Source organism: Quercus lobata, chromosome 11 (assembly GCF_001633185.2).
Source record: "Quercus lobata isolate SW786 chromosome 11, ValleyOak3.0 Primary Assembly, whole genome shotgun sequence".
Lineage (NCBI taxonomy): Eukaryota > Viridiplantae > Streptophyta > Magnoliopsida > Fagales > Fagaceae > Quercus > Quercus lobata.
Window position 1 is genome coordinate 37,069,164 of NC_044914.1, and position 24,423 is coordinate 37,093,586.

Genomic DNA, 24,423 nt, shown 5'->3' on the forward strand with positions numbered 1-24,423 from the left:
TACAAGGTCCGGTTGATTGCAAGAATGGATCCTTTGAAGTACCTAATGGAAAAACCTGTGCAAGATGGAAAGACTACTAAATGGGTTTTGCTTCTGTCAGAATTTGATATTAAGTATGTGACTTAGAAATCCATGAAAGGGAGAGCAATTGCCGATCACCTAGCCCATTATTCACCAGAAGAAGCTGAAGAAACCCAAGGAGACTTTCTAGATGAAGACATCATGGGGAGTGAAGTAGAATCATGGAAGATGTATTTTGATGGAGTAACAAATCAAAACGGAAGTGGAAATGGAGTTCTCTTAATTTCTCCAAATGGGACACACATTCCATTTTCTGGCAAACTCAACTTTCCTGCCACCAATAATGCCACAGAATATGAAGCTTGCACCATGGGTCTACAAGCAGCCCTAGACCTTGGAATAAAAGAGTTGGAGGTGTACGGTGACTCAACATTAATAATCTCTCAAGTACAGAATAAATGGAAGATCAAAGAAGAAAGGCTGATGCCTTATCATGAATGTCTTCAGAAGTAGGCATCAAAATTCAGCAAGATCCAATATCAGTATGTGCTGAGGATGCAGAATCAAATCGCAGATGCTTTAGCAACCATGGCATCCATAATGGATAGGCTAAAAGAAGATAAAGCTAGGCCGATAGTGTTGAAACAAAAAGAAGAACCAACCTACTGCATGACAATAGAAGAAGATAAGGGAAAGAATGGGGAAGGTGAATGTTATTCAGAGATCCTACAATATCTCAAGGATGGGACCTACCCAAAGTGTGCAGACAAGAATGATCAGTTAACCATCCGAAGGTTGTCTACTAATTACATCAATTGTGGAGAAAAGCTTTATAGAAAATCATATGATGGAATTCATCTCCTTTGTGTAACTACTAAGGAAGCACAACAAATAATTGAAGAGGTTCATAAGTTAAGTTATGGGCCACATATGAATGCACACATGTTGTTAAGGAAGATAATAAGACAGGGTTACTATTGGACTACCATGGAAGCCGACTGTGCGTCTCATGTTCTTTACCGTCAATGCCAAGTCCATGAAGATCTAAAACATATGCCACCCATGCCACTACATACTACGACATCACCCTGGCCGTTCTCTACATGAGGAATAGACATTATTGGGAAGATTCACCCAACAACATCCAATGGCCATGAATTCATACTTATAGCCATTCACTACTTTACTAAATGGGTAGAAGCTTGGTGTGCTGTCACAGGCAACCAAAAATAAAACCTATACTCCTAAATATATATGTAGTAGTGCGAGTAAGGATCATTCCCACAGAGAGTATCCAGCCTAATTTTATGCTATGTGAACAAGGAGGGGGGGGGGGGTGGAGTATAATGAAAACAATTTTAAGAAAGAAAAAATAATAAGGAACAATTCAAATTAAAGTATCGAAATTAATCAAAAGAACAAACCTTGGTCTAAGTCAACATCCACCATCAAAATTTTACAACTAATCATCGATGCAAGTATATATCAATTCACACTTTGAATATTCACCATCGGAACAATTTTCCTATCTCTCCTTAGTTGTAGTTAATTAGAGAACGAGCGATCTAATAAACCCTAACTAATAAACAACCCAAGACAAGCGCTATAGGTTTAATCCAGTAGCAACCTTAAGAATTAGAGAGATCGATGAAATTAAACAACACAAACACAAGCGGTTGCATTTAATTTAGTTGAGCATTCTTCCTAAGATCTAATAATTTTTGACGTAGCAAATCATCAAATGTTGGTTGCTTCACAAGTTAGAGAGATCAAACAATTATGGATTTGATATCTAACCTAGCAGTAGATTGCAACGAACAATAAACTAGTAGGCCTCCTAGTAATTAAACGAGACATTCATGAAAACAGGCACACAAGAAAATTCGATATTCAAAGCATAAATTGAACAATAAAAACAAATTAGATCTCACAGTTTTATTGATTCCCAGGCTTCAGTTTCCTTCGACCAAGTATAAAAGTTTAGCCAAGTAGGGCCATGATGAAAACTCAAAAGAAAAAAATTAGAAAAGAGGGGAGAGAGAGGCATGTGTGTCCAATTCTGATTTCTCCTCCTCCTTTTACGTGTTAATTCCCCCTTTCCCAAGCCTACAAAATCTCCTAAAAATATTCTCAATAATAATATCCAAATCTAACTAATTAAGGAAAAATATTAAAAATAAAACTAAGTCCTAATATGACTTGGAAAGTGGTGTTTTTCAACTGGGAATTTTGTGCACCAGATCTGAAAGCTTCTGAAAATAAACCCCATCAGATCTGCGTATTAGAATTGCAGGCAAAGGAACATTCCAAAACGTTAGCAGTGCAGGTGCAGCAAATTCAAGCCCGATTTCAACCTTGATTCATCTCGTATCTCTCAAAACTCAAAACATGAAAGTTGTAGATCTTTGTCTTGGAATTCCATATCATCTTGAATCATCTCAATCGGAGCTTGTATGAGAGAGTTATGACCAGATTACGAAGCAATGTCAAAGCTGTCCAGAATTGCCCAATTAGCTACGTTTTGCACTTAACACCTCCATTTGCATCCTGAATCAAAATATAAGAATAATGAGTACATTTAGGCACCAAATAAATATAAAAGACTAAACATTAAGGGAGAAAAATATGACAATTTGCATTCTCATAAAAGCTACTTCATACAAAGTCCTGAATTCAAAGAAAGTTGCTCAATTCATTCATATCAATATCATCTGCAGATACGGGGTACCGCATGAAATTATCTCAGACATTGAGTTGCACTTTAAAAGAGAAACAAAGAAGCTACTATGACAGTTCAACATTCAAGACCACAAGTCTTCATCTTACCGTCCTCAGACTAATGGAGCAGTTGAGGCTACTAATAAAAACATAGGGTGAATTTTGAAGAAGAGCACAAAGAACTACAAGGACTGGCACCTACAGTTGCCCTATGCACTTTGGGGGTATAGAACATCAATTCGATCTTCCACAGGAGCCACTCCTTATTCATTGGTGTATGGGATGGAAGCGGTCCTTCCTATTGAGATGGGTGTCCGTTCATTAAGGACAATACTAGAGAGTGAAATCTTTGAAGCAAATTGTTGCAAAGCAGATATGATTAGTTATGCATGCTAGATGAGAAGAGACTCAAAACCTTGTATCACATTCAAGGTTATCAGAGGAGGCTTAGGAAAGCTTTTGACAAGAAGGAGAGAACTAGAGATTTGAAGTTGGGGGATTTAGTGTTGAAGGAAATCTGAGACCCGGTTTAAGATGTAAATGGGAAGTTCAAGCAACATTGGGCAAGCCCATACATTATCAAGCAGATATACTCTAGGGGAGCAGTAAGATTGATGGACTTGGATGCAAACCCTTTCACTAAACCAACTAACATGGATCAATTGAAGAAATACCACGTCTGAGGTGGTAGTCTGAAAGCACCATGTTTCAAGTGGTTGTAAATTATGTTATTTCTCTGCCTAGGTTTGACTAAAAAACATGGTTTTCAAACCCGGACCGGACCGTACGGTCCGACCGGAAAAACCTCGAACCGCTCCTTTTTGCGGTTCTTTAAGCTTCAAAAACCGTTCAACGGGAAAAAAATAGGAACCCGTGTGAACCGCAGTCAGACCTCACAGTTTTGAGAACTGTGATCAGACCGCTTCTCACGGTTCTCTACTTCTTCCCTTTGATCTGAACCTTTAAAAAAAAAAAAAAAAACACACACAGAAAAACGGATCCTCATCGACCAAACCATACCGAGCTTTGGGCCGACTGAACGAGCCGATGCCAACGAACGGAACTTGATGACCTTTCCGACGCCGGTGCGGTGACACAGTCGGAGCTGATTTTCAAAACCGACCCATATATAGAAATAAAATTAAGGGAAAAAAGAGAAAAACATTCTTAATAAATTACTAGAAAGAAATCCTACTTATGCCCCCAACACAGAAGGCAATATTTTCTTGGTAGATTACATCTTAGCGTCGCCGTTGATGCTTCTTCCGTATCTGCAGAAGAGAGAGCAGAGTTAAGCTTAGAAACTGACGAAGAGAAAAGAAAAGACTGAAAGTTGAAAAGGAGAGAAGAATGAAGTAATCAGATAAGAATAAAAGAAAGTGGAGGTAGGTGGGCATTAAAAGAAAGTGGGGGTAGGTGGAGGTAATGCCACGTTTTGATTTCTTAGTCATTTAACTTTTTTTTTTTTTTTTTTTTTTTTTAGTTTTATAAAAATTAGAGTGCCACGTTTATCTAAAAAATATAAAAATAGAAAATCAATACACTTTTTTTGATAATAAGTCCACAGTTAACCAAAAAAATATATATATATATATATATATTAAGAATACTCCTCTTTTAAGTTTAATTAATTTATTTATATTTTAAATAATTATTAAATTAATTATGACGTCATCACGGTTCGACCTCGGTTCGACCTTAAAAACCTTGAACCTCTTCCTTTTACGGTTCAATGAACGGTCCGGGTCTGAAAACCTTGCTAAAAAAGACAAAAAAAAAAAAAAAAAACAAAAAACAAAAAAACAAAACAAAAGAAGAAGAAGAAGAAGAAGATAGGTTGAAAACCCAAAAGGGCAATCTATGCAAGGAGAGTTAAAAAATTAAAAAAATTTAAAAATTTAAAAAAATAAATAAAAGAAGAAGAAGAAAAAGAAGGAAGTGAGAGAGCCTGCTAAGTTGAAAACCCAAAAGGGTGACCTAGGCAAAAGTTAAGGCAATAAAAATAAATAAAAAAATGAATAAAAAATCCATCATCATAAATGAACTACATGATGACCTGATCCATCTATTAAGGGGGTACATAGGCAACCATGCATTGGTTCGGTCACAATTTCCCAAAACCCACAATTTACCCATTAACCAAAATTACCAAAAATTCAACCATTCCCTTAAACCATGCCATTACATAAAATCCAAAAACCCAAACCCTAAACCAAACCATAAAAATTCCAAACCCCAAAAGCCTACACTTTAAACAGAATCCTCAACCTGCAAATCCTAAATAATTCCTAAACATAAGAGTTTTATGTCAACTTCTAAAATAAGCATGTTCAAAGCCAAAAAAAAAAATAAGAAAGTCACTTTGTCTTCGATCTTTTCTTTTTCTGTTGGTCATTAATTTCTTTTGTGATAGGCACTTCATCGTTTCTGTCCCTTCTTTTGAATTCATAGTTGTCTTCATCAGGTCTTTCTCGGTTGTCTCTGAGAAATTGTTCTCTCATAGTAATCCTTTCAGTTCCTTTGTCAACAATCTTGTCTATCAACTAGTTAGAGTATTCTATAGTCATCTTGTGAGAGTGAACCTTGACAAAAGATTAGTCCACTCGATCAGCCATCTCTAACCAAATAACATGTTCTGTATAGAAGTAGGATTTGTGTCCACAAGACAGAAAGGTCTTCTTCTTTTGCCACCAGGCATTCCTTGCTCATATTTAAATTGCCTTAAAAGTCTGTCTCCCTTGTAGAAAGTTGCCCTCCGCAACCCAATAAGGAAGATGTGGTCCAATCCTAGAGACCTCAATAAAGGGGGTAGGCACTTCCACCAATAACAGTGTCATTGAATTGAGGTACTAGATTTCTTGTTTAAGAATTTCACCCAGTCACTCAGTTTGGCATTCAGTCTTGATTACAACCCTACTAAGAAAACTGCTAGGCCCACAATTACTGGTTGTAAGCTTGGCAATCATGTCTAGTCACTCCATCAGCTATATCTGCAAAGTCAAAGGACTCCCTAAGAAGTTCTGAGTTTCTCTACCATGAAATATAGCATCCAGTCCTAGAAGAGTTTTTGCCAATATCAAAGAAATAGGATTATCACCATCCTTAATTTGATTCACAACACTTATAGCTCAAGCATCCATAAAGCTGTGTCTTCTAGAGCAAAGCAAAAGTTCTCCCACAAAGCATAAAGCCAAACTGAAGTTTTTCTGCATGTTGTCGATCACTCCATAGGTGCGTTTGTCAATTAGCCAAGAGATAATGGCACGAAGATTCACCATATGACCTTCAATCATACTATCGGTAATGGAAGTAGAAAGACCGAGAGCATCAAACAAAGATTCCTTATACCGGGGATCGCAAGAAACCATTACAGATTTTTTGTTGGGATCATAGCCCAGGATAGCGAAAAATTCTTCAAATGTCAGACAGAGTTCAGCAGTGTTAAACCGAAACACATGTTCTTCGAGATCCCAGAATTTCATACCAGCACAAAGGAAGTTCCACTTGATCTTTACATTCCTCAGAGCCTTAATTCCATCTAATTTATAGGCTGTAAAATTGGTTTTGGTACTGAAATCAAAGCTATGAACCCATCTGTTGATATCATGAATTGTTGAATGAGAAAAGTTATGATTGCTAGCCATGGATGATGTTTTCTTGTGATTATTGTGTTTTACTAACCTTTATGCAGAGATTTGTCGCAGGAGAATTCGTTTAAATAAGCTACATCAATTCCTAATCAGGTTTGAAATAGGTTTTAGAGAGTTTGTAGCTGACTAGGAGAGTGTTTCATGATCACAAACGAAGTAAAAATCTTTCAAAAAACACAAAACGGGCATTGGAAAAGTGTGAGGTGTCAGCCCACCATGGTGTAAGCATCGTGGTGTGGCCAAGTGCAATTTGGCACTTTAAAAGTGCCGAATGGCACTTCGAAAGTGTCGAATGGCACTCTTCATTTGTCAAGTGGCACGCTGCCCCTCAATCCTACACTCATGCAATTCCATGCAGTTTTACGTTCCTAATTAGGTTTGAAATAGGTTTCAGAGAGTTTGCAGCTGACTAGGAGAGTGTTTCACGATCACAGACGAAGTAAAAATCTTTCAAAAAATGTGAAACGCAAATTGGAAAAGCGTGAGGTGTCGGCCCACCATGGCGTAAGTGTCGCGGCGTGGCCAAGTGCAATTCGGCACTTTAAAAGTGCCGGATGGCACTCTTCATTTGCCAAGTGGCACGTAGCCCCTCAGTCCTACACTCATGCAATTCCATGCAGTTTTACGTTCTCGTGTAATTTTTTTAAGACAGTTTGACACTCAAAAAGATTTTTTCTAATCAAATTGTGACATTTTGACGTGTCTAACCCACTTGTTTTCAAAAATCATCAATTGCACCATTGTTTTCAAAAGAAAAAATTATCAAATCAATTTTTTTTAAGACTCAAGGATTTATGTTCCAAACTAGGGGCATTCGCCTATGTCTCAATTTTCAAATATATATATATATATATATATATATCATTGAGATTTTCAAGAATCATACATCCTATTGTATACTATGGGCATTCGCCCGTGGCTCATTTTTCAAAAAGATCACCATCATCATTTTTCTAGAAAAAATCATCATCACCAAGATTTCCAAAAAATCATGCATTCATTTTAAACTAGGGGCATTCGGCTCCACCTCATTCAAGTAAGTGCAAACTCCAACAGAGCCAAGTAAGATAAGTTTAAATTAGTACTACTCGATCTCATCAGGTGAATTCTAAAATTGTCTTAGTTAAAGTCTCTACATGGTGCCAAGAAGCAAGAGTTAAACATGGGAAATAATATAAGATTGTCTAAGGAACACTTCCTTTTGTTTTGCAGGAAAAACAAAAATACAGATTATGCATCATTAGGACTCCGATTCCGCCTACGTGAGGATCTCCTTGATCCACCTTTAGAGGAGCCACCTTCAGTATTTCCTTCCTGACTTGCGAAAAAGCGAGGATCGTACTGACGATTTTCAATTTCGAGGCTCCTAATCCTTTCCTCTAAATTTCTTCTAGCAGCATCAGCAGTTTCCATTCGATGTGCCTGAAAAGTTAGCAAAATCAAGTGTTAATTGCACCATTAAGTACAGTTCAAGCAAGAGATGCTCAGAAAGCAACGTGGCATACCCAGTTTGAATCATTGAGCACATATTGGAAGGACTGAGTGCGAGCCAATGACTGTAAGCCTCCAATCATCCACATGCTTTCTTCCACAAAATCCACACCAACCTGAAGCAACTCTACCAGATTAAGAGCCATTCATTCAATTAAGAAGAAAATAAGGACAAAGAACTCAACATTCAAGAATATACCGGATCGGGCTAAGGAACATTTGGTACATGCTCTGGCCTTGTCAAAGGCATGTAACTATACGTTCCATCAGGATTCATCACATCATACTGCGATGCCCTGTGAAAGAACTAGAAGAGCTACAGCATAGTGAGGAGAGGGAATCTCTTCCTCTTCCTCTCCCTCTTCCTCTCCTTCAAAAGCGGCTACAAGTCCAACATGAAATATTGTTACCAAGAAAAAATATGGAAAAGGAATTTGGAGAACAAAAATTTGATCTTAGAAGGGAAGAGAAATACCGTTCTACCAACCAAGCAACCTTGTAGATGATCCTAGACAAAGTCAGAGTAATTTCCTTCTACTCTTGCAACAATATAGCCATTAGGGCCCGAGCAATCTCTTCATCAACCAAAAGGTCAACCAACCGAATAGTGTGCCAAGGAGGAGTTGAAATTGTGGTATAAGGATACACATGTTCAACTTAGGGCGACACCCGATCACCATGATACCAGTACTTTCCATCTCACATTTAAACAATACTTGGCGGCCATTCAATTCTAGAGCCTGCTCACACTCAACATACCCCTCACATCTAGCCCAAGTTTTTAAGTTCATTTGAAAAATCATAAAAAGGAACTCAGAAAGAGAAGGGACTGAAGCATAACCAAGTGCCAAAGATTTGAAAAGGAGAAAGAAGAAAGTGCTCACTTCATCAATTGTCAGGTTGTCAATCACTAAGTGCCAAATCTCCAAAGAACCTCTGGAGGGTATAGACAAACGATGTTTGGGCAACCAACGGAGAAATCTAGGAAAAATGCCAATAACTTCCTCCCGAATTTTAGGACCAACTCCAAAATACTCATACATCCAGACTTGAAAAATTCACAATACCATTACCACATAGCCAAAATAACCCATACATAGCCAAAATAATTTTCACCACCAACACATAGCCAAAATAAATATCAAACCTCACATGCCAAACAAATGGAGCCCCACCCAAGCTTGAAAGGCTTCGCCTAGAGAGTTGGGTCATGAAATGCATCAAAGTAGCATAGGCCATGCCGCCCCAGTCATAACTCCGAATTTGTTCAATTTTTCTGAAGCTCCCTAAGTAGCGCAGATTCACAGTACTGCCTAAATTCGGACACAGAAAGATCCCAATAAAAAGAAGCATGAACATGCGGGCACTCTTTGCCCCAGTCTCACATTGGGGAATACTCTCATATAGCCAAGACAAAGGAATATTGTTACTCCTCATTTTAGAAGGCAATATACCTAGAAGTTTCTTGAGCTCAATGGAAGTAAAGGAATCATTGACAAGAATTCTCTTACCACCCAACCTTAGACCAGTAATAACAGAGAAGTCATAAGGTGTCAACATTCCCTCCCCAATGCCTAGAAAATGGAAGGTATAGGTAGTGTCCCAAAAGCGCTCTGCTAAGACAAGAAGTAACTGAAGATCTTTGTACTCATGTGTCTCATGATTTAAAAAAACTTCGAAGAAAGTACCAAAACCTGCTTCATTGATGATATTTTTGATGCTAGGAGACAATGGTGCCCATGCACTTTTCAACATTTGGAGACTACTTCGACTTTTAAGACTCTACAACATAAAAGTTTAGCTTATCAATTTCCATAACCAAAACCCACATGTCCAAAAATTCTCATGCACCCAAAAAAGTCAATGTCCCACAACAAAAAATCAATGCCCCACCAAAATGTCACCACTACCAAATTTTACCACAACCAAAATTTTTGACATATCTATACACAACTACCAAAAATTTGCCATAGCCATGCAAAAAGAAAAAATTCCTAGATGACGAAGATAAAAATTCCCACAAGTTCATGCACAAAGAAATTCTCACCTAGCCAAAATCATAACCATACAAGTTTTCCAAGAACCAACATAGCATATCCAACAAAATTTTTTACAAATCAAAATTTCATACCCACAAAAGTTTGCCAATACCCATATATATATGTCCATGCACATACCCACAAAATTTTGCCATGTCCATAAAACAAAGTTTACGTATGCCAATAAACTTCTCCCGCATACACCATGAACACATTCATATAAGCCTAACCCAAAATTTTCACAATGCCAATACTCCCAAAATCCAAACCAAAGTTCATCCAACAACATCACAATCTACCTACACTGTCAAAATTCCATAAGCCACCAACATTGTCCAAATTGCACCATAAAAAAAAAAAATAAATAAAATAAAAAACACTTCAAGAATGCTCCAAAGCCAACATTTCTAAAACATGATCAATCACACAGTGCCCCCAAAATTTCAAAATAACTAAATGACAATATCTCACCATAAAACTTTCAATGAAACATGTAACAATATTTTTCAAAGCAAAGAAACCAAAGAAAAACTCACCTTGGTGTCTACATGAAAATGTGGAGCATGGGTCCTAGGGTCTTGAAGAAGTCCATTATCATCATGCCACTCAAATGTTGGATCATATTTCTTACCATGAGAAGCTAGATAAGAAGATCCGTTGGAGGAAGAAGCCATTTTAATGCACAAAAAATGGGTATTGGAAAATGGGTGTGGGATGAAAATGCTCAAAACACAAAGATCTAAAGAAATATTGATGGAAATGGATGAGGGAGAGTTAAGAAGCTTAGAAAAGTGTTTTCTGTGAGACGAAATGGTGAAATGAAGAAAAAAAATCAAAAGGAAGAAGAAGGTGAATAGTGCCAATGGAGGAAGAGAAGAAGATGAAGCAAAAAAGCAAAAAGAGAAGAGACAAAGAAGTGGGGCGCAAAAATTTCAGCCCCCACACTTAAACCTAGCCAAAAGCTGAGTCAACTCAGTTTGATTGAGTTGACTCAATCAACCCAAAAAAAAAAAAAAAATTTCAAAGTTTCTAAGTATCTTTCAAAATCCAAATTTTCAATTCAAAATTTTTCATTCCCAAGCTTTCAGTTTCACATTCTCAATGCCCAAATTTTAAACTCAAATCTTCAATTTTCAAAAATTCAAACTTCAGATTTCATGATCAAAATTCCAAGCCTTAATGTTCAAAATTCTAAGGCTCAAAATTTCAAATTTTAAATTACAGATTTCAAGTAAAAATATTTTGGTTCCAAAGTCTCAAAATTTGAAATAAAATTTTCAAAATTTCCAAAGTATCAAAAATCAAATGTTTCTCAAAAGAAAATTTTTTTGTCAAATTAAATTTTCTTGACAAAGTTCAAATCAAGAGTAAGCAAATGAAAATCACACATCTTAGAAACAGTGGGACCACGAAGCACTTATCAGTTAAAGTCTAATTCTAAATTTTGACCTTTTGCAGGTAGCAATTCCAGATCAAAGTAGAAGAAGACCTTTGATCGACATTACAACTCCAGATCGAAGTAGAAGAGGACTTTTAATCACCATTCCCAATCCAGATTATCAAAGTAGAAGAGGACCTTTGATCGTCATTCCACTTCAGATCAGAGTAGAAGAGGACCTTTGATCATCATTCCATTCTAGATCAAAGTAGAAGAAGACCTTTGATCGCCATTCCTATCCCAGATTTTCAAAGTAGATCAAAGTAGAAGAGTACCTTTGATCGCCATTCCATTCCAGATCAAAATAGAAGAAGACCTTTGATCATCCTTCTAGCAATTCCAGATCAAAGTAGAACAAGACCTTTGATTGACATCAAAGTAGAAGAAGACCTTTGATCGTTATTCCACTCCAGATTAGAGTAGAAGAGGACCTTTGATTGTCATTTCATTCCAGATCAGAGCAGAAGAAGACCTCTGATCGACATTACAACTCCAGAATAAAGTAGAAGAAGACCTTTGATCGACATCAAAGTAGAAGAAAACCTTTGATCATCATTGCATTCCAAATTATCAAAGTAGAAGAGGACCTTTAATCGTCATTCCATTATAGATTAGAGTAGAAGAAGACCTTTGATCGCCATTTCAATTCCAGATCAAAGTAAAAGAGGACATTTAATTGTCATTCCATTCCAGATCGAAGTAGAAGATGACTTTTGATCGCCATTCCCATTCTAGATTATCAACGTAGAAGAGAACCTTTGATCGTCTTTCCATTCCAGATCGAAGTAGAAGAGGACCTTTGATCACCATTCCTATTCCAGATTATCAAAGTAGAAGAGGACCTTTGATCGTCATTCCACTCCAGATCAAAGTAGAAGAAGAACTTTGATCGACATCAAAGTAGAAGAGGACCTTTGATCATCATTCCATTCCAAATCGAAGTAGAAGAGAACCTTTGATCATCATTCCATTCTAGATCAAAGTAGAAGAAGACCTTTGATTGTCATTCCAAGTAACTCCATTTTCAAGATTAGGATTGCAAAGTTTCCTAGTCACCCCACTTGTCAAGAATTATTTCCAAAATCATCAATTACTAGCTAAGTTCGGTATTTTCATTTTTTGTTAAAAGATAAGGCACTAGTTCTATGTTCCGAAGTTTCAAGTTCGAGGGCTAGGTAATCTTTGAAAATTCAACCTCAAATTAAATCATGGTCACTAAAATCAGTGTCTTTGTTTTACATTGACATTTTCTTTTCAAACTCTATCAATGAGGGGCATTTTGTAGACACTTAATTTTGCACCCATAATTTAATTAAGGAGAATGACTTGAATGACCATCCATGTACCACGAATTGCATTACATATATCAATTGGTTCTTGCATTACATGCATCAACTTGTCTTTTCATTACATGCATTAATTCATTCATTACATATCATAAAAATGATCTTGAGATACTAACGGTCGCAACGATGTTTCTGATTTTCAAATCGGGCCATTGCATCGAAAGATATCACATGATCAAGTTTGCATGGTCAACATGCATTGTGTCTAGGTAAGGTTGACCACACATGATTAGTTTAAATTAATTTTGATTGGTTAAGCCATTAAAATTAATTAAATAATTTTGTGATTGGTTGATAATTAGTGTTTAAAATAGGATTGCAAGCATAGGAATAAAAGGGATGATTGGATAACAATAAAATTGTGGATAATCTGAACTTTATCAATATTTATTTTAGGGTATTTATCTACAAGATAATTGTTCTTAAATAGCCTAAATTATCCAAAAAAGAGATGAAAAATCATAAACAGATGATGAAAACACGTTTAGGTACAAGGACCACCCAAAAAACCCTAGGAGAGGAGTCTAAACGGCACCCGAATACGAAAGAGTGTTCGGAGTCCAAAGGGCAATTTGGTACTTTTGGAGTGCCGAACGACACTCTAAAAAGGCCGAATTTTCTCCTTGTGGGCTTTGGCCTAATGGCTTTCGGGTGACAATAAGGCACACCCTTTTCGACCATTTCGCAAAAGGATGCGACCAAATTCAAACCCTAATCGTTCGTGCCTATTTTTTAGAGTCTTCTGGCCACTATAAATAGAGATTGAACCTCATAATTTAGCACCCTTCTTTTTACGCTCTAAGAGGCACATGTTTTGAGGCTCTCAAACTGCTAATATTTGCTGATCCTCTCTAAGATTTGTTGCTTAAATTAGGGTTTTTAGGTTTCAAAGATAACTAAATAAGTTTCTTTGAACCCTAAAACACCCTCTCAAGAACAAGGAGTGTTCATGCAAGAGGTTATTTTCAATCGCCCTCCCTTTCTTATGCTATCTTTTTATGGTGATGAATGTTTTATCCATAGCATGAATTGTTAATTGTTGTTTTGTTTAAAGCATGATTGTTTTTTTTTTTATGTGATTGTTATAATCTTTATCTTGAATGTCAATAATCTGCATGTAAGCAATTCTTTTTCTTAAAATAAAACAGATCTACATCTTTATTAGGTGTAGATCTGGATTTTTCTTGAAATAAAACAGATCTACATTATTTGTTTTTAGACCCCATAAAATACAATTGGATTAACCTAGTTAATTAGCCAAGTGATTACTCAGTCCAAATTCAGATCTAGGTTAACATACAATCATATAATCATATCAATGTATAGTGTGGAATATAAAGAACACAAAGATATGATGACCCAGGAAATCACACCGGTAAAAACCTGGGGAAGATTTAACCTAGCTATCCTCAAGGTAAACTTGAATCCACTATGAAAGAATCAAAGTTTTACAATAGCAACTTAGACCACTAACATCCTATTGCTACCCACCAGTAGAAACTTACTGACACGACCACGTGCAAGCTCCGAGACCACGAACTTCTTTTTTCTTGGATTCTCCAGCAAGTACAAGCACTCCCGCTTGTATATCTTTAAGCTCTTAATGCAGCAACTGAATCGATCACCAAGTTCTTGACATAATCTTGAATCTTGAAAACCCTAAGTATGTGTGAAGGCAACCGCCTCTTGATCTCACAAAAGATTTATACACATAGCATAAGGAGCCACCAAAAACGTGACTAGGGTTTTCTCTTTTATACTTAAGACAAAACATAAAACTCTACACGTCAAACGGGCTTGGGCTGAATTGGAAAATTTTGCAGAAAAACATTCTGCCCGAGTTTTGATCGATCGAGTCTAATTTTCGATCGATCGAGCCAGACAGAATTGCACAATAAATTTTACAGTAACTAGATTCCAACTTTACATAAAACACATACACTTTGAGCAATTCTAAACAAGACTAAAACCTGTTTTGATCATGGTTTGCCAACAATACAAATTAAAGTTCTAATACATTAGTTCCTAATCCTTAGAACCTAACATACATCATTATTAGATGTAGATCTGATTTTTCCTCAATACAAAAACAGATCCGCATCTTTCTTAGATGTAGATCTGAATTTTTTCCTAATAAAAACGAATTGGCATCTTTATGACATGCATATCTGAATTTTTCTCAATTAAAAACTGATTTGTATCTTTCTTAGATACAGATCTGACTTTTCATTAATACATGCAGATTCAAAATAAAGGAAAAGATTAAACATGATCGTGTTTGTGTTTGTGTTTGTTTTGTTTAATTCATGATTCAATAAATTTGAATTATGAGTGAAATTCTCTTCTTAAAAAATCCTTTTCATTTTTTTAACATATAAAAAAACAGATTTGATTTTTCTGTTATTAAAAACAATTTTTTGTTATCTCAAAACAGATCTGATCTTTTACAAATCAAAAAACCATTTTTCTAAGTTCTTACAAAATAGATATGATATTATTTTTTCAAACCAAAAGACTTTATTTTATGTAATAAAAACATATCTAAATTTTTATATCCAAAAACCACTTTTTTCTACATACTACAAAACAGATCTGGTATTTTGACAAATCAAAATCAATTTTTTTTACCAATCAAAACAGATCTGAATTTTTTTAAAACAAAAGAAGAGACTTCATTCATAAATGAATTTGTGTGATTTGATTTTTTTTTTATTCACATGTTCAACATATCATTCATGACATGCATAAAAAAGTACATTGGTCACAAGAGTCTAGAAGACCAGACTCTATCTGGGCGGAATGGGTGTCTAACACCTTCCCATTCCGTAACCTAGCCTCCGGATTTAGGTCATTGGTTAAGTAGATCTAGCCTCTTCTTTATTTATTTATTAATTTTTATTTTTGGTACAATGTAATTAGGACAAAAGCCATGTATTTTTGGTAGATTTTAACTAGGACCCAAAGCTATGTAATTTTAAAGTTTTTCAAGATATGTAATTTCTTTTATTCAATCAATGAAGAGAACAATTCAGTCGTGTATTTGTATATATTTAGTTTTTCTTATTTTTTTTGTATTAAAAAAAAAAAAAAGTGGCGACTCAATACCACTTACCCAAAAAGAGAGGTACCCTAAAAGGTACCCGAATCTCTTTTTTGAGGGATGCTTTTGTCGAGGTCTCTACCACTACCTAAGCCTTACCAACCACAACCAAAAATCCAAACCCACCAACACACAAATTCACAAGAAACCCAAACCACAAACATAGCAAACCCAAACTCAGAATCCTTAGATCGAAGGCCCAAATCACGAAATTAGACACAGAGATGAACCGATCTAGCAAAAGGGATGAGAGAGAGAAAAAACGACTGAAAGAGAAATCGGTTTGGCAAAGGGAGGAGAGAGAGAGAGAGAGAGAGAGAGAGAGAGAGAGAGAGAGAACGAATGCCCGATCTGGGCTGAGCTTGAACTGATCTCACGGTGGCTTGTGGTGGTTGCTTATGATGGCGACGACTAGTGTGGTGGTGGTGGCTTGTGGAGGAGTAATGAAGGTTCAGTGAAAAGAGAGATCTCTGGGAAAAAGAAAAAAAAAATGAAGAAGGAGAAAAGACAGAGAGAAGAATGGGTTGGAGTGAGAATGCCAAACTGATTTTTGGAGAGAGACGTTATGTGATGGGACAAGTCATACGGGTGGGTCCCATTATTTGCTTAATTTTACAAAAATGCCACGAAAACTCTATTCTCAAAAACTAAAAACATCAAAAATTTGTTTTCAGTTTCCATAACTCAAACTCATTTTTTTGAGTATTAAGTAATGGAAATTGAGTTATGAAACTAATCTAAACAAACAAAATTGGTGTGGGGCCCACAAAATTTAGAAAATATGGAAACTAAAAATTGGGTGATGAAAACCTATAAGCCAAACAGGCTCTAAATCTCTTCTATCTTTCCACTTTTTTATCCTCCTCTTTTTCTACCCTTCCAACCAAACAGTCCCAAAATCGTTGGAATTGGAACTTCAGTCATTAGAGTTAAAATTTGTTGCATTGTCTTCCTGCACTAGAAGCTACAAAGAAAGATCCAAAACTTACAACATTAATGCACAATGGCCCAGTAGGGCTTGAAAAGAAGGCCAATAAACCCATGACCGTGAGGACCTAGAGATTTATCTACATTGAAGTTCAACACAGTGAGTTTAGCTTTTTTTATTTACTATTATTACAAATTAACTTATAAATAGAGCCAGCATATTTTGCTGTGCTTAAAATTTTAAATTTCACTTATGTTGGTGATTTAAAGTTTAAGTCACCAACATATAAGTTATTTCAAATGAGGTCTAGTCTCTTCTCTAGTGACTTTCCTAGTAAGAGCTAGTCGGGTATATATAATTAGTCATTTTATCAGGCTCTTTCCCCCCAAAATGTGGGTGCAATATGATTGACCCAATAACATTAGGACCATCCAATCCTGTAGCGCCAACTTGGACTGCAACGTAATGGGCTATATTAGCCCTAGCACTCTCACCCGCCACCAAAACTCACCCGAAATCCGCATACTGGTTCAACCAAGGTTCGGGCCCTTGCCCATTTGAGTGGGCTGAAATCCACTACATCGCAGCCCAAGAATCTTCATGTGCAACTGGTAGAGCATGCTCTGGGGCTAGCCTATAGTCAACGGAAATAACGACCACATTGGCTTCTGAGGCTAAGGAAACAAGGAAGTTGTGAAAGGGTTTCATGAAAGGTGATCCAAGGCAGAAGCCCCCACCGTGGTAATGAACAACTAGAGGGAACTTTTGATCTGGGCCGTTGATTTTGGGGATAAAGAGTCTAGCTGATACACCTGATTCGGGCAAAACGACGACGTCTTTGGTTTAGACCACGGTTTTGGAGTCTAGGCCTGCGGGTGCAAGGTGGTTACCTCCGATGTCTGGGGCCATGTACCTTTCAACGCGACCATCTTTGTAGACTTTGAAGTATGGTGGGAATTCGTGGGTTGTTTCATTGTTACTTGAATGCTTTGTTAGGAAAAAAAAAATTTTGGTGGGTTAGTTTTTGAGAGAAAGAAAGAAAATGAAAGATGACTTTGCAAATTGCAATTATTGGGTCACACTTGTGGCCTGTTTGGAAGTTTAAAAAAGGAGACGGAGTAGAGTAGAGGGAGGGAGAGTAATTCAATTACCTTGTTTGGAAGTTTTTTAAAGAAGGAGGGGGAGGGGTTTGGAGGGGTTTCAACCACCTCTAACCCTCATTTTTAATTCTCCCAAATTGGAGAGATTTAGAGGGAGAGTAGAGTAGATAAATTATTGACTAGATAAATTTCCCAATTTACCCTTTCTAAATTAATAATAGACTAATGTTGTAAGTCAATTTTCAAATAGGGGTAAATTTGTCTATTTTAATCATTTCCTCTCCTCTCCATCCTAATTTCTAAACATTCAAACAAGGGGAATGGCTAATTAGTCCCTTCCCCCTTACTAATTTTAAAAACATCCAAACAAGGTGGAGGGAAACTATTCCCCTCTACTCTCCTTCCCACTAATCTCCTCCCCTCTACTCTCTTCCCCTTCTAAACTTCCAAATAGGCCATTAATATATTGGTATAGTCGGAGTAGTTTTATGACCCCTAATTTTTTATGGATTTTACCAATGTGTGTTCTAAGGGCACATAACAATTAATTAATTATTTTTTTAAAATATTTTTTCAGAAATTGAAAACGTATTGACAGCTTTTTCAATTTCCAAGAAAATATTTTCAAAAATGGATGACTTAAGGGCACACATTAACCAGACCCATTTTTTATTGGGTCACACTTATTGGATGATAAATTTTTTATTATAATTCTGTCATCACAATTATTTTATAATAATTTTGGCATTTCAATTTATAAGCAGTTAACTATCACTTACACATGAATTTATTATTTTTTCTTTATCAGTACACTTTGCCATGTTACTGTTGTGGCAGAAAGTAGTGAAAAATTTAGGAGGTGTTTGGTAATGTGTTCGGAAACATGTATTTTGTTGTTTAAAAATTTATATGGGTGAAAAAGTGTATAAAAATGCATGTAATGTTATTTAAAAACAGAAAACATGTGTTTAAACAAGTCTACCAAACAACCCCTTAATAGTTTTAGACTTTTTCATATAATCGTGATGTGATTTGTAACTTATCAAAATTAGCATAATACTAATAATAATTATTACTATTATTGTGGATAATCATTGAGGTGATTGTTCATCTATAATCTCCAAATTGATGGTCTAAAAGGGTGCAGATTTTTTTATCAAAATAAATAAATAAATAAAAGGGTGCAGATCTAAAATCACCAAACAACCATGAGAATTAGAGGTGGCAAATTAATCCCAAACCCATTTGCCCACTCAAACTCATCTACTTTAATTGAACCCAAAACCACTCAATTATTAGTTGGGTTAAATGGGCATTAACTCAATTAGACCTAGTAAGTATTGGGTTTTAGTTAAAAACCCATTGAACCCAAAAACAATATATCCAAATTCAACCCAAGCCTTCCCATTAAAAAAAAAAAAAAGAAAAAAAAGAAACCTAGCCCTCTATGTTTCACAAGGGTTTTCATTTTCCATCATTTTCTTGGCCTCCAAACACTTCTCTCGCTTGCTCTCTCTCTCTCTCTCTCTCTCTCTCTCTCTCTCTCTCTTCACACCGTTGCACTCACACTCTATACAAATCCACTCGTCATGGCTCAAAACCTGGCGGCCAGCTCTGACTCCGGGGCAACCGATGTGGAAGCCGCGCTCGCAGCCATCGTAGACGACTACTTGGCCTTTAACCTCAGGCCCACCACACGCACCACAAGCACTAGAGGAGCGGCACGCGTGGTTGATATTGCCAGCGCTGGTGTCATTCTTTGCACCGGGAGTTCCACAGGGCCTCCTAGCAACGGTAGAGGGTTGTTGTGAAATTTTTTACGGTAGCATTATATAGAACTACAGTCCTTATGTGCCCAAGGAATCACAAGATTCACAACCGTACACTAACAAAAATTGAATTCTCTTTTCTATAAAAATATCACACTAGTCCTCTATCTAAAGCAATGAAAAACTTAGGTGTAGACTTTGTAGTACTAGTCTCCTAATCCTAATCCATAAACTAATTAATTTGGGATGCCAATTGCTTCCAAAGAGTTCAATGCAAAACTCTAAGAAGCACCATCTTTTTCTAAAACAATCATTTATTGTAAATTGTTGGTGCAAACACAATAATAACGGAAATAATACAAAGAGAAACTAAATAATACTTTTAAATATTATTTATTTAAGATTAAAAAATACATAACACTTGTAGGGATAAGGGCTCAAGATCATATATTGGGCCTTGGGCTTTGTCCGAGAACATTGATAAGTTTGAGGAGGAACAAATAGTTGTTAGGGGTTTCCATTTAAAGTCTCATAAATAGTGAACGAATGGAGGGTGATCCGAGGAGGAACTCCTCCTCAAATATGATGAATGCAGCTCAAGTATCTATTCCAGCGATTAGAATGATCTTCTAGAAAGCCCCATTGATAGGGACAAGCCTCATGAACATACAAGAAAGAAGGAAATCCAAAAATATGTAAGGAAAAGTTGCTACCACCGTATTAAATGCACTGCAGCTACTTTTCTAGCTGTATTTATGTGGAGAAGACCTCTGAATAGTGCTGCCTTAGCTATCACAACTCACAAAAAGCCAAAGAAGGTATCTAATGGGACAGGTACTCAAGTAAGGGCTCAGATGATCAACAAGTGTAGGATCAAGATGATCTCAAGGGAGCTATATAATGTGAGAGATCCTTCATATCCAAGGGAACGAGAAAATAGAGAGAGAACACTGTAGCAATCTAAATTGTTCTTGTATTAAATTGTAACCAATTTATAAAAGTTTAACCTGTTGAAAATATGCATATACGTAGCGAAAAGTTAAACGGATCTACTTCATTCACAATCTATAACATGCACTATGTAAATTTAAGAATTCAAGTATAAGAGAGCATACCTTGAAGCAGTGAATTTCAAAAACTAAGATCGAAGCACTTGGGAATACTTTTAATCTTCACTCTAATTCCACTAACGCCCAAGAAGTGTGGACTCTCAATTGGTTACAAAGGATGAATTTGAGAGTAACATACACTCACCTACACCATTTTACAATGACGTTTCTCTCTCACAAAATTCTGTACGTTTTTCCCTTTGTATCTAACCAATTATCTAATTGGGCTGACCTTTTGGGCCTTTCCAATTGGGCTTAAGTGTGTGGCTTGGAGTGGGACCAAAAGGGACCAATAAGACACTAGCTCCAATGGGCCTTGGGCTTTTCTGTCAACTTTTGACAAGTCCAAAGTTACCATTAACTATATTTAATACCACTATATAAATATAGTTGCACTCTAGGCCTTATCTATAAATTATATCCCAAGACTTTATTGTACATGCAACCCCTTCATAAAATATTCGTAGTAATACAAAGTCATTAATGTAGACTGTCACTTTGTAAATTACTACATCTTAATACTTGAGTACCCGGTTTAATCCTTTTAAGTTATTCACCATATATTTATGAAATCCAATTTCATAAATATATACTTTAGTAATTTCTTACTAAAGTGGTTAGGCCTAACTCTCTAAATAACTAAACCCATTAAACTTATCTCAAGGGAATATTTTATATCTCCGTTAAGAGACTATGAATTCCATCTTGAGAATATATGTTCCATTAACACTAAATGTGGCTGCCCAATATAATGAGGTTTTGACCGTTACTTTAGATCTCACTCCTAATATATCAAAGCAATCTACACTTCATGATCAAGTCCATTATTCTCTCAGGATTAAGAGTTCATGCAAATATAAGTCGTGAGATTTATTATTCAATTAACAGTCTTTACATGAATAATAAATCTCACAGCGGTCCAGTTCAATATGTTTTAACTCTTAAAACATATCAACATATCAACTAGAAGTCACCACTTCCATGATCAAGACAAATCATCTTAGTTGATACGTTATAGTCTTCGTAGATGAAACGCCCAATTTCATCACCGACTACGAACTAAATTCTAAGTTTACAAAGAACTTGTAATTTATATCTTCTGTGACTTTTCACATAAATCACATACTATGCATCTCATGGACTATATGATAATGTCCAAATATTCATGTTACCATTATTTCAGATAATAATAAAACAAATTTATTAATTACAATATTAAGTCATACATCATGTCATACATAATGTCACACATAATATCATACAATAGGATTTAAGGACACTAATCCTAACATAACCTCCTTAGACGGTGAAGTCATTCAGCTTTACTTTCTTTGTTCTTGCTTGATCATCTTCTATATCCATACTAGCCGTTGTCAAATTCATTAAAACCTAGTTCTTCGACCTACTCTCTACAAATTTTATTGTATTGGGCTCATTGGGCCAAGATCCCATTCATTTTGGGCTTAGACTGTAAATCGTGTCCCTACAATTGGCACCATCTATGGGAAGAACTTGTGTGGTAGTGAAAACAATGGTCAACTATGGTAGGTTCATGTCCACACCAAGTAGAATCCATAGCATCCTCATGTGAAAATCCTTTCGCCAACCTTGAGTGTAGGAGAGATCAAGAGGGCAACGCGCACACTACGCATACAAGCAAAAGCCACTCTCGAGTTGGGAGTCACGTCTCTCAAGAGCAACATAATAAAGCCATGCAAAGGGAGATCGACCATCTAAAAAAGAAGTTACGCCATGCACAATGAAGATGAACTCCTACCCCATCTGATTCCTCTTCCAACGATGAGAAGGATAGCGGTTATTGACATAGATTAAGGACTCCTCCTAGTGAATCCTTCTCATATGAAGAAGATCATCACTTTGAATGCAGATGCAAGAGCCCAACATGCAGAGGGCTGGGAAATGATGCTATAAGCAAATCTTTGAACCAGATTTCCAAGTCGCTCTTCACACATAGGATTGAAGGGGCAACTCTTCCTCGGTGTTTCCATCAGCCAACATTCACCATCTACAATGGGCGAATGGACCCAGTGGAGCATATGAGTCATTTCAGTCAGAAAATGGCTGTCTATTCTAAGGTCGAAGCCTTGATGTGTAAGGTGTTCACATCCAGTCTGGGACCCGTGGCAATGAGATGGTTCTACGGCCTAAGGGCAAATTACATAGGTTCCTTCAAGGAGCTCACTTGGGCATTTGGCTCTCATTTTATTACATGTACCAGGGTCCCTCGGCCCTTAGACTCCCTATTGTCTTTGTCCATGCGAGAAGGGGAGACCTTGAAAGCATACTCGGACAAGTATTGGGAGACATATAATGAGATAGATGGTGACTTTAATGACATCGCCATCAGTACTTTCAAAAGTGGCCTCCCAACCGAGCATGGTTTAAGGAAGTCCCTAATTGGAAAGCCTGTCACTAGCCTACGCCAACTTATAGACCGGATTAACAAGTATAAAAGGGTTGAAGAAGACAAGCAACTAAGTAAAGGAAAGGCTAAGGTTATCCCTCGGGAGAGGAGGGATTTCAGGTCGGACCGATTCAATAACAACCGACCTCGGAGAGATTTTGCTGGAAAATCAGGGTCCACTAACAACCAGATTGTTAATACAGTATTCTGAGAATCGGTGCATCAGGTTCTAAAGAAGATTAAGAACAAGCCATTCTTCAAATGGCCGAACAAGATGGCTAAAAACCCTATGAGACACAACCAGAGCCTTTATTACCAATACCATCAGGACCAGGGGCACACTATAGAAGATTGCAGAAATTTGTTGGACCATCTGGACCAGTTGGTCCGAGAAGGAAAGTTAAAGCAGCTGCTGCACCATTCCAATGGCCAAGCAGGGCAGACAAGTTCAAATCCCCGGAGAGATGCTTCTTCAAGACCTCCTCTAGGAACGATCAATGTCATCTTCATTGCCCCTGGTAGAACCGGTTCTTGTCCCTCAAGAGTGATGTCTGTAGCTCAACTGTCTACTGAGGATAGCAATTCAGAGCCAAAAATAGCCAAAATAGAGACCCCACTGGATTTGGGCTTCTCGGCCGAGGATAAGATTGGAACTATCCAACCCCATGACGATGCTTTGGTGGTCACACTCAGGATAAGGGGTATGATGTGAAGAAAGTCTTGGTAGACCAGGAAAATACTATCAAGATAATGTACCCCGACCTGTACAAGAGGCTGAATTTGAAACCCAATGACCTAACGGCGTACGATTCCCCTCTAGTAAGTTTCGAGGGGAAAACTGTTACTCCAAGAGGTCAAATTAGATTGCTTATACAGACCAGTTCGGACATGGTGGAAGTGGATTTCATTGTGGTGGACACTTACTCACCCTACACAGCTATAGTGGTTAGACCTTGGCTTCATGCCTTAGAAGCCATCTCTTCTACCATGCACCAAAAGGTGAAATATCCGTCCAATGGCCAGGTTAAAGAAATTGTGGGGAATCAGTCCATGGCTAGCCAGTGCATAGTGACTACCATCTTACATTGGCTCAATGCTGAGTCCTTGACATCTGCAAAAAGGGGCTTATAGCAATCAAAAACTCCGGTATTGCCCAATAATGGATCAACTGAGGAAGCGAAGTGCGAAGATTTAGAAAAGGTCATTGTTGGCGATAATTCGGAGAAGTTCTTCCAGATCAGCTCCCAACTACCTCCCCAAGAGAGAGATGAGCTAATTGAGTTCCTTAC

General features: G+C 37.0%; 1 protein-coding gene and 1 pseudogene across 1 annotated transcript; one reads left to right on the forward strand and one right to left on the reverse strand.

Moving 5' to 3' along the window:
* Positions 1-17,061: 17,061 nt before the first annotated feature.
* Positions 17,062-17,730, reverse strand: LOC115967386 (annotated as a pseudogene).
* Positions 17,731-22,787: 5,057 nt separating this feature from the next.
* Positions 22,788-23,846, forward strand: LOC115966802. The gene is made up of 2 exons (XM_031085957.1): positions 22,788-23,225; positions 23,361-23,846. The coding sequence occupies exons 1-2, from the start codon at positions 22,788-22,790 to the stop codon at positions 23,844-23,846; spliced, it is 924 nt and encodes a 307-aa protein (XP_030941817.1).
* The last annotated feature ends 577 nt before the right edge of the window (positions 23,847-24,423 follow it).

Coding starts and splice junctions, on each gene's coding strand:
- LOC115966802 (XM_031085957.1), top strand. CDS start 22,788: ATGGCTGTCTATTCTAAGGTCGAAGCCTTGATGTGTAAGGTGTTCACA. Junction 23,226..23,360: donor TAAGTAAAGGAAAGGCTAAG/GTTATCCCTCGG, acceptor TCGGTGCATCAG/GTTCTAAAGAAGATTAAGAA.